General features: G+C 45.1%; 1 protein-coding gene across 1 annotated transcript; it reads right to left on the bottom strand.

The window, feature by feature from the left end:
* Nucleotides 1-8,286: 8,286 nt before the first annotated feature.
* On the bottom strand, nucleotides 8,287-9,877 carry LOC149768136 (uncharacterized). The gene is made up of 3 exons (XM_089929953.1): nucleotides 8,863-9,877; nucleotides 8,739-8,790; nucleotides 8,287-8,593 (listed from the first exon to the last, which is right to left on the bottom strand). Exons 1-3 carry the CDS (start codon nucleotides 9,875-9,877, stop codon nucleotides 8,287-8,289), a joined length of 1,374 nt encoding a protein of 457 aa, XP_089786079.1.

Genomic DNA, 9,877 nt, shown 5'->3' with positions numbered 1-9,877 from the left:
TCTCATGGTATGTTATCATTTGCTTTTTTTTTTTTCATGTTCATCCTCCATAAATTACTTAATTTGAACATTTTTACCTCGACGGTCTCATGCGCAGAAGCCCGTTTCACCCCGAGCCATCGTGCGGGCATCTGTCGATTTTCCCGTCCAGATGCATTTCAAATTTTCAACCACTAAGTTCTTTTTTTTTTTTTTTTTGGCTGAAAGGAGGGGTAGAAGGAGGAAGGGACAAGCTCACTCCCACGTAGCAGCCCTCACTGGGCCCCCGCCCCACTAGGAGAATGTTCGATGCGGGCAGACAAGTTTTACTCATACCCTTTCCACCCAAAGGTGAGTATATCACATCTGACACCACCAAAATTTCCATCAAACCAATAAGCGCTCCTAGACCCCATATCCAAGCAGTGTCACCACATTTTAATCGACGCGCAGGACGATTCGAACTTGTAACCATGCGGTTAAAAGACAACACCCAGCTCCACTGAGCTACCACCTTGGTGGCAACCACTAAGTTCCTTCCATGAATGGGATTTACCTTAGATCTAACGCAAGTTCCCCTCCAAGTAAAAAGTAAAAGAGAATATCGCCTCTAATATTGCCTGCACTGCATTAAGATCTTCCTCTTACGCTTCCAACACTAAGGTCCCGGAGATGTTGATAGCAGCTGGTCTTCATGGCAGCAAAGGTGGTGGCAATGATGATCACACTGCAGTTGATGTGGAGCATGCGGTGGAAGCCAGCACAGCCACACCAGAGTGCAGGTGTACGGTGTTATATTATCGGGCCTAAAAGAAAAATATTCATTAAATGAGCTTGGATCTTTAGTTTGCACCACAGTGGCTGTGCATCATATAATGATTGTCATCGAGAGATGGATGACAATCAAATAAAGCCTTATTTGATGATCGTCTATCTCCTAATAGTGCCAATTAAGCTGGTGCAAATAGCGCACCGCAAAAGAAATACTAGGTCATAGCAAATATCATTCACTGAGGAATGTATGATGCATGTAACAATATGTTCGAACAGGGATATAAGGCAGATGCACGCATAGTGGCATGGCGTTGGTCTCTTGTTTCAGACCTAGGGTCATAGAAGAGAAATTTTTAGATGGATCAGATCTAAAATCTAATATGGATCCATGATCAAATTAGTCTAACGCATGTTGCTATTACATATATAAAAAAAGAGAGAGGTGGAAAAATGGAGCGATCTCATCCAAGATCAAAGGCGGACCGGTCCGCCTAATAATTTCTCGCCATCCGCCGACGCGTACGGCTGAAGTTCTTGAAAATGCACCGCCAAGGTTGCCCCATCATGTGAGAGGGAAATCTTAGGATATCTTTTATATAATAAAAAATATACTTTACAACGACACTTTCAACACACAAAGTAATACTAATCAATGTAACATAGTCCTACTTGAACCACATCACCTGAGCCATGTCATTTGACTCAAGAGGAAATATTGGAATCGTTCGCTAATCTATGCATCGATCTCTTTATATATAGGTAAATGCGAATGCCACAATCAGCAGGATGGGCATGGTTCGTTCTTTTTATCTTTCCTTCTGTAAGAAAGAGGGCTTCCGACATTACGACATAGCAAACCCCTACTGGAGAATATATACGATGGATAAATACGTTAAATGTGTCCCAAACCAATGTGACTCAACTCTCATTCATATGGCCTAAGGGTCCTACGTAACGTCTCATTTTAACTTGTGATGGTGCTCTAGTATCAGATAGTTGATGGTGCATGCAGTGTGTGGAATAATTTCTCTCAAAACAAGGGGTTGGTTTGGTGGGCGCCGCATGGTACTCAGGTCCTCTAGCATGAATGACAGAGACCAGAAGGTTTGTCGCTATTGCCAATTTGCCGTCGGCAGGTAAAAGCCGAGCGAAGCCGCAAGGAGCACAGAGCAATAGAGGGATGAGGGCGGCTCCGCCTATGGGTTGGACCACACCAGGCGAAGATCTTTTTACGACAAGAGAAGAGTCCTTCTTGGACCCAAACAAAAAATCAGAGCTAGCCAATCATTACTCTTTGTTCAAATCATCACTTATCTCAAAAATTTAAGTTAATAAAAGGAGATAAATTTATTTATATATTTTATATTTTCTTACACTCTGCTTTATATGTGGATCGGATTTCTTTTTAATGGATGAGCCCAAAATGTGAAATTTTTTTTAATAATGAGATTAATAAGTGCGGAGGCAGAAATTTTTGCTCTAATTAAAAGAAAATTTGGTCCACATATGAGAAAAAATGTAAAAAAATATAAAATATATAAATAAATTTATCTCATTCTATTGATTTAAGTTTTTGGGACAAATGTTGATTTCAAACATTTTTATAGGAACCCCCATGAATTTAATCAATTACTCTTTGTGCTTTGAAAAAAAAAGACAAAGGACATGACACACGAAATAAATAAATAAATAAAGACTGAAGAATCAGCCAGTTCCATCTCTAAGGCCATAAATAATGACCACAATCTCAAGACCCATCCCACCTTGCCAACTTTTCTTGTTCCTCGCCAAGCTTTCACGTGCAATGCGCCCAAGCAACCTACATTCGCGCCAGGAGTGGATAAATTTGATAAATTAAATTAGTGAAGTGGAGTCACATCCATAAAATAAAATATTTAACAATAAGCTATTTTGGCCTTTCGCAAACTTTTTTTAATCCTCAGAGATGGTCATAGCATGCATCCGTGTGATCAACACTTCGTGGGACGGCATGATCACCTTGGACAAGAAGACAGAGGGTCTAATTCTGAGAGAACTCAGCTCTCATCTCGACCCTCTAATTAACACAACTCTAATTCTGTGAGCTTGAACTTGATCTCTCTGGAAGCCTAGGCTCTCGCACATACATGTATGGGGATGTGAAATGAGGATGAGCAGTAGATAAGAATTAGGCCGTTCTAGTATAGCAATAAATAAAATAATCAATTAGAAAAACACATGATTCTTTAATTCAATAGTAGGTCATGCTTCCATGTGATGAGTTTGGATATGATAATTACGGTTGACTAATCAAGCTTATAGATTCAATGTCATGGAAGATGTTACTTTGATTTTCTCTTTCTTTTAACACTCACAAGGATGTAAAGCTAAAAATAGGACTCAAAGAGGTATTAATGCTCAATGACTTTAGCAACTATATTGTTGGCACTTTTGACTTTTAGAATGGAAAGCATATAGAGATGATCTAATTAAGCAGCACACACACGCGCACACATGCGGGCGCACAGGCATATATGCATGCACATAAATATCTACAACTATTTTTGTATATGTATGTATATGCGTATCATTGAAAGAGATGCAACAAGGCACGTCATCTGACATCCCTAGGACTCCTAATCTCAATGAAGGTAGCATGACTCCCAACCCTAATAAGATAAAGTAGCAACCTAATAATGATACTTTTGAAGATCATAAGTAAGCCGATGCATGCAGTTGAGGGAGATGCTCAAGAAAGCTACCTTAGTTAATATTTTTATGGAGATTTAGTTTTATCCAGCCAGGACTTTTATCATCATCATGTTGCTTCTCTTAGCTAATTCCATAATATATGCACAAAATCCTATTTTTATCATATCCCTTGCCTTGAACGCACTCAGATTTCCTTTTTGGATGCTTGTTTAGATCATTGTGAGATACATCCTTTGAAATGAAAGCCAGGCTTCCCTAAAGCTGCACTTATTGTCTCATCTGGGACGCCGCCCTCAAGCTTGAGGATAACCACTTGACATTTGTTCGACAGTTCATCTCAAAAAAAGACAATTGCTTGAGGGCACCAACTGTATGAATCTTCGTCTCTTACAGTTGGTTGTCTCGTATCGAAGGCCAATGGTTGTCCGAAACAAATCAATTAATCTGAAAACACCATTTGGAGCCATCGATCTTGGTTGAAGCTCATGCAACCTACACCATAGATAATTTAATGCAGACTCATATTTATGAGAAATTATTTTCTCCCCCGCATGCATCACATAGCGATGCATCATATTGTCTCATTTCCATGGGCTAATCACCGAGATAAGCACACGATGAATGAAGTCTATAGAAATAAGACGATCTCATTGGTATGGTAGATGGCCATGTTGGCGTATGCCAGGATACAATTTACCCATATTCATTGCCCAACTAGCTAGTTTGGACCTACATTTGATATCAAATATGAGACCAAACTTATTTATGGCATAAAAAAAAATTTACTAGGAGATGATTTGGTAATTTAGATAACTCAGTCAATTTATATAGATTTTTATGTGCGTGCTTTACATGGACAACTTATGTGGTGTTAGTTGAAGAAGGAGACAATACTAACGGATTGAATAATGTTTCTGAATTACAGAAAGCTCATCCTGCCATCTTTCTATTGCCCCTTTAAAACCCTTTCTTTTTTATATATATATATAGAGAGAGAGAGAGAGAGAGGAAGAAGGGAGATATACCCATACTATAATTAAACTCAGATACGAATTTCTACGCATATACCATCTAGAATTTGAGCTTAAAATCATCGATTTTTAAGCAAAAGCATGTGACCTGTGACTGTCACGCCCCGGATCCGGATCCGTGACACGGCCGTGCTATTGCCGACTATCGCCCACAGTAGCACGCAGCCTCATACAGGGGTAACAGGTAGTCAAAAAGGATTCATCCTTATATATATATTAAAAGTTTGCAGTACAACCTTCAAGTTTGAAACCAAAAATACAGAACTTCTATGCTATTCAATGTACAGAAGTATATAAGCTTCTCCAAAAATACGAAGCTATGTAACAAAATAAAAACATATCTGCTGGCGATCACTGGTGAGGATCTGAAAGAAAACGAAACATAAACAGATGTGAGCTACACGGCTCAGTAAGTAATCCTGCATAATCCTACCGGATCAACCAGTAGACTAAACATGTAAATTAGGGTTTTGAGAAGCTGACATGCATGTTTATCTAATAATCATCCTGGCATAATAAGTATGCAATTTAAACAAAGCAGTAGTGCAAATCACAAAATTTTCATAATATGTGCATATGAAACCGTGGCCCCGGCATGCCGTGGTCCTTTTTCTCTCGGATGCTACTGCGAAGTCAGACTCGACCACTGGCGGGGCCAGCTCAGTTACTATTCAGCCACTGGCGGGGCAGGCTCAGTTACTATTCAGCCACTGGCGGGGCAAGCTCAGTTACTATTCAGCCACTGGCGGGGCAGGCCCAATTCCAACTCAGCCACTGGCGGGGCAGGCTCAGTTACTATTCAGCCACTGGCGGGGCAGCTCAGTTACTATTCAGCCACTGGCGGGGCAGCTCAGTTACTATTCAGCCACTGGCAGCTCAGTCATTCTCAGTAGCATCTTTGAGCCCATTATAGTGCCTCTTGGCTAGATAGTATTTCATTATACTAACTTGCATGCATGATTAAAATATCAGCATCCTCATGTTGCATACATAGCCATAGCTTCTGGGATCATGCAAGTTACTTATGCATTGTAACATATCATGCATGAAACATATATACTTAAAATAAATACTTAGGAAAACATTAATAACATGACATGATCCATAACCGGATTAGGACAGGTTACTTACTTTCTTCACAAATCATGTATACAATTCAAATTGTATGAAAAACACTGGTTCATCTTATAAAACGTAATACAAGATCTACGATAAGATTAAGGTAGATTACTCACTTTCTTCACAAATCATGTATACAATTCAAATTGTATGAAAAATACTGGTTCATCTTATAAAATGTAATACAAGATCTACGATAAGATTAAGACAAATTACTTACCTCAATTCGCTTTCCAAATTTCTCAAGTCCAGGTGACAAATCCTTAATCACCTAAAACAACACCATAGGGATCACATTATTCCCCATTTATTTATTATAAAATTTCTTAGTTCATCATACTATGAACTTACTTGCTTTGATCTTAACCAAGGATTCTAGCCTAACTTAATTCACCTAATTTGAAGCCTTTAGGGTTCAATTAAAGTCGATTTGGGTCCACATGGTTTAATTTGGGCTTTTAATAAGAAGGTTTGGGCCTGATTTATAATTAATTGGGCCTGCTGGGATCAACATGACATGAATAGGGTTCAGACCCTAGCTCAATTGAGCTTAATTGTGTCCAGATTTAGCCCAATTTGCTTAATTGGGTTCGTTCAGGCCCGGTCAGGTTCAGGCCCAACGCTATTTAGGCTTAATTTGACCCATTTCATTCGATTGGGCTTGGATCAACCCTTTATTGGATTTACCCAAACCAATTCAGGCTATTTGGGCCTGACGGGTTTCGGACCCGAACTTGGATCCGACCCGTTAAGCAGCCCGTAAGGGCTCTTTCTGGGGGCTTCCAGAGGCTTCGGCCTCTTCGCTCGTGCCTCTCCCTCTCCCCCTTCCTCCGGTCTCTTCGTCTCCCCCGCTTTCCGCCGAGGCCCTTCCCGGCCTCCTCCGCCTCCGGTTCCCTCCTGTTCCGGCCGAAGCCCCTTCCCGACCGCCTTCCCTCCTTCGCAGTCGACCGGGGAGATGCTGCGGCCCCCGATCCATCGGCCGAAAGGGTTCTCCTCCCTCGGACAACGACGGCGGGAGGCCGACCCCTTCTTCCCTTCTCCGAAGTGATGCTGGAGAAGAGGGGGAGGGCCGGGAGGCGAGGTCGAGGCCGGACCTCCTCCGGGGGTCTTCACCGGCTCCGACCACGGCGAGGTAAGGCCGTGGTCCGAGGTAAGTATTTTAATGTTTCTTTTTTTTTTTTTTTTCTGTTTCCTTCTTCCCCCTTTTTCCTTTTTCTTGTGGGAGTCTCGCCACCACCTCTCGGCCGGCGGAGAGGTGGGGCTCGGCTGGGGCTGGCGGCCTTGAGGCCGCGTTGGTCGCCGGCACGGCAGACCCGGCGGCCCTTGGCTGCCCCTCAGCCCTAGGGCAGCCATGGCCGGGGCCTGTCACCCGCAGGCCGAGTCCGGCTGGGCTCGGCCCGGGTGGCGTTGGGCTCGGCTTGGGCCGTTCTCAGGCCGGCCCGCGGCCTGTTGATCCGGCCCGCAGCCCGTGGGTCCGACCCACGACCCTCCTCCTGTTTTTCTCTCCCATGCCGGTCTCCTCTTCTCTGTGCCAGTCTCCTCCCCTCTGTTTCATCAGTGAAACAGAGGGGAGAATACTCCACAGAGGGGTACCTCCACTCTGTCCTTGCCTAGAGACCTACTTACAGAGCCTTACCTTTTCTTGTGGTCGGTTGAAGCTGTGGGGTATCACTTCGGTTCACAGTCCCTCCTTCCTCTCCTGGGGCTGCGGGTACCTTCTACCTCCAGCTCCTGGGACTAGCTTCCTGGTACAGCAATTCCAGGGGGTTAGAGGTTAGGGAGGGTAGATGCAAGGTTCCAGGGGGGGTTTGCAGGCTTTGGGCTATAAAAGCTTGGCTTAGGATTTGACCCCAAGGAGAGGTGGCATTCTCTCCTTCCTCAGTGCTTCGGGAGCCACCACCTGCCCCTCCCTTCAGGCCAGCTCAGGGTTCAGCTGCCGAGGAGGAGGAGGAGGTGGCGGGCTCTGGTTGTGCATGCTTGTGGGGGTCTCTTCTTTGGCCACCTGGTGGTCCTGTCTTTTCAGCCATCGGGGAAGATGGCATTCTGGTTTTTCCCTGGGCCTGCAAGGCTGTTAACCCCTCACCCTGGCCCAATCCCTTCAACTGGGCCCTACAGTATTGGGCCCGGTCTGTATTGGGCCCGGACATTACATCCTTCCCCCCTTAAATAAATTTCGTCCTCGAAATTAAGCATACCTTGGTTCTCGAAGAGCTGAGGGTAGCATTGTCGCATCTCCTCTGCCAATTTCCAGGTAGCTTCCCTTTCAGTATGGTTGGTCCACTGGACTTTAACATAGGGAATGGTGCGCCTTCGGAGGATTTGCTCTTTTCTGTCTATGATGCGCAGGGGAGCCTCCTCATAGGTTAAATCTTCATTTAATTGCAGAGGCTCATGTGGCACCACATGGCTGGGATCCGGAACATACCTCCGTAACAAGGAGACGTGGAAGACGTTGTGTACGCCTGATAGCTCCGGAGGTAGGGCCAATTCGTAGGCAACCTTGCCTATCCTGGCAAGAATCTCAAATGGGCCGATGTAGCGAGGACTTAGCTTGCCGTGTCTTCCGAATCGGGTAATGCCCTTCGATGGAGAAATTTTCAGGAAGACAAAGTTTCCCTCCAAAAATTCCAAGGCCCTTTTTCCTCTGTCAGCCCATCTTTTCTGTCTGTCTTGGGTAGCCTGAAGCCTTTGCTTAATCAGGAGCCTTGGAGACTGGCCCCTCTCCTGGTGCGAGGTCGATATCAAATTCGATCTCTCGGTCTGGGGGTAATCCCGGTAATTCCTCCGGAAAAACATCCGGATATTCTCTAACTACTGGAATATCTTCTAGTTTGATCTCTTTCTGAGCATTCTTTACACAGGCCAGATAGGCCATACACCCCTTTTTCAGAGCCTTTCCAGCTTTCAAAGCGGAAATGTAGTGCAATGTGGGAGCACCCTGAAGGGGTATGTCGCCCTGAAAGAAAAATTCTTGCTCCCCAGGTATCCGAAATACCACCCTAGTCCATGCCCAAGATAATATCAAAGTTTTGCATGTCAAGTTGTAAAAGATTTGTCTCTAACTCTTTTTTTTCTATCTGAATTATGCAATCTCTATGTTTAGTGTCAACAATTGCGGTTTTCTGAAGGGGTGTAGCAACATGCCATGGTTCCACTAATTTCTCAGATGTGCTATGTAATTGTCTGGAAAAGCTAACTGATACGAAAGAATGCGTAGAACCAAAATCAAATAGAATGAGGGCAGGAACCGAGTTGACCAGAAGTGTACCTGTCACCACCTGATCGCTAGCACTGGCATCCTGTCGCGTCAGTGCGAAAACTCGAGGGTTACCCCTCGATCTCTGGTCCTCTGGTGCAGTGTGTCTGGGCTCGTCCTTCTTTCGACTAGGGCAGTTGCGGGCGATGTGTCCTGTCTGCCCGCAAGAGAAACAAGCTCCGGTCTTCATTAAGCAGGGTCCGCTATGGTTCCTACCGCAGGTGGGGCAGCTTCTGTTCTGTTTCTTCTTGGGCTCCGACCCCTTGCTGCCCCCGGATCCACTACTCTGAGCTCCCGACGATCGGGTCCTCTTCATGTCTTCTCTCTCCCTCCCGGACCGTATCAGGTCAGCCTCAACCTTCAAGGCTCGGTCCAGTACATCCTTGTAGCTTGAGAACAGATGGGAAGATATTCGGGATCGAATCCCGTACCTCAATCCCTGTTCAAACCGGTTTACCTTACTTCTCTCCTCCTCCATGAACTGGGGGCAAAATCGTCCCAGCTCGTTGAATTTATTGGCATACTCCAGAACAGACATCCGATCGGTCTGGGTCAGCGCCAAGAATTCATTCTGCTTAGACTGGTTGACTGAATCCGGAAAATATTGGTTGTAAAACAACCTCTTGAAGTCCCTCCATGTAAGTCCGTCGACGGCATAGGCTGTCTCCATGGCCGTCCACCAGAACTCGGCGTTTCCTGTCAGCATAGAGGTCGCCAGCCGGACCTTCACCTCATCGGGGAAAAGAAGAGCTCGGAACATCTTCTCTATTTCCCGGATCCATGCTTCTGTTGCCATAGGGTCAGGCCCACCCTCAAATGTCGGAGGGTTTAGTCGGCGAAACCTCTCATAGCAGGTGCCTGCCGGTGGCATAGCGGCCAGCTGCATCATCTGCTGCTGTTGCAGCACTTGTGCCATAAGCTGATACACTCCGGCTAGGCCTGCCTGACCCGCTGCAGACCGTGGAGTATCCGGGGAAGCTGACCGCTCGCTGGGCTCCGGGGAGGGTGGTCTCCGGTCGTCGTCCAT

This window comes from Phoenix dactylifera, chromosome 3, assembly GCF_051530095.1.
Source record: "Phoenix dactylifera cultivar Ajwa chromosome 3, Ajwa_hap1_PhDact_Kaust_v1.1, whole genome shotgun sequence".
Lineage (NCBI taxonomy): Eukaryota > Viridiplantae > Streptophyta > Magnoliopsida > Arecales > Arecaceae > Phoenix > Phoenix dactylifera.
The sequence above is the reverse complement of the archived record's forward strand: the minus strand, read 5'-3'. Positions and strand labels throughout refer to the sequence as shown.

Coding starts and splice junctions, on each gene's coding strand:
- LOC149768136 (XM_089929953.1), bottom strand. CDS start 9,877: ATGGACGACGACCGGAGACCACCCTCCCCGGAGCCCAGCGAGCGGTCA. Junction 8,791..8,862: donor TAGCGATCAGGTGGTGACAG/GTACACTTCTGG, acceptor CTTTCGTATCAG/TTAGCTTTTCCAGACAATTA. Junction 8,594..8,738: donor GAGAAATTAGTGGAACCATG/GCATGTTGCTAC, acceptor GGCATGGACTAG/GGTGGTATTTCGGATACCTG.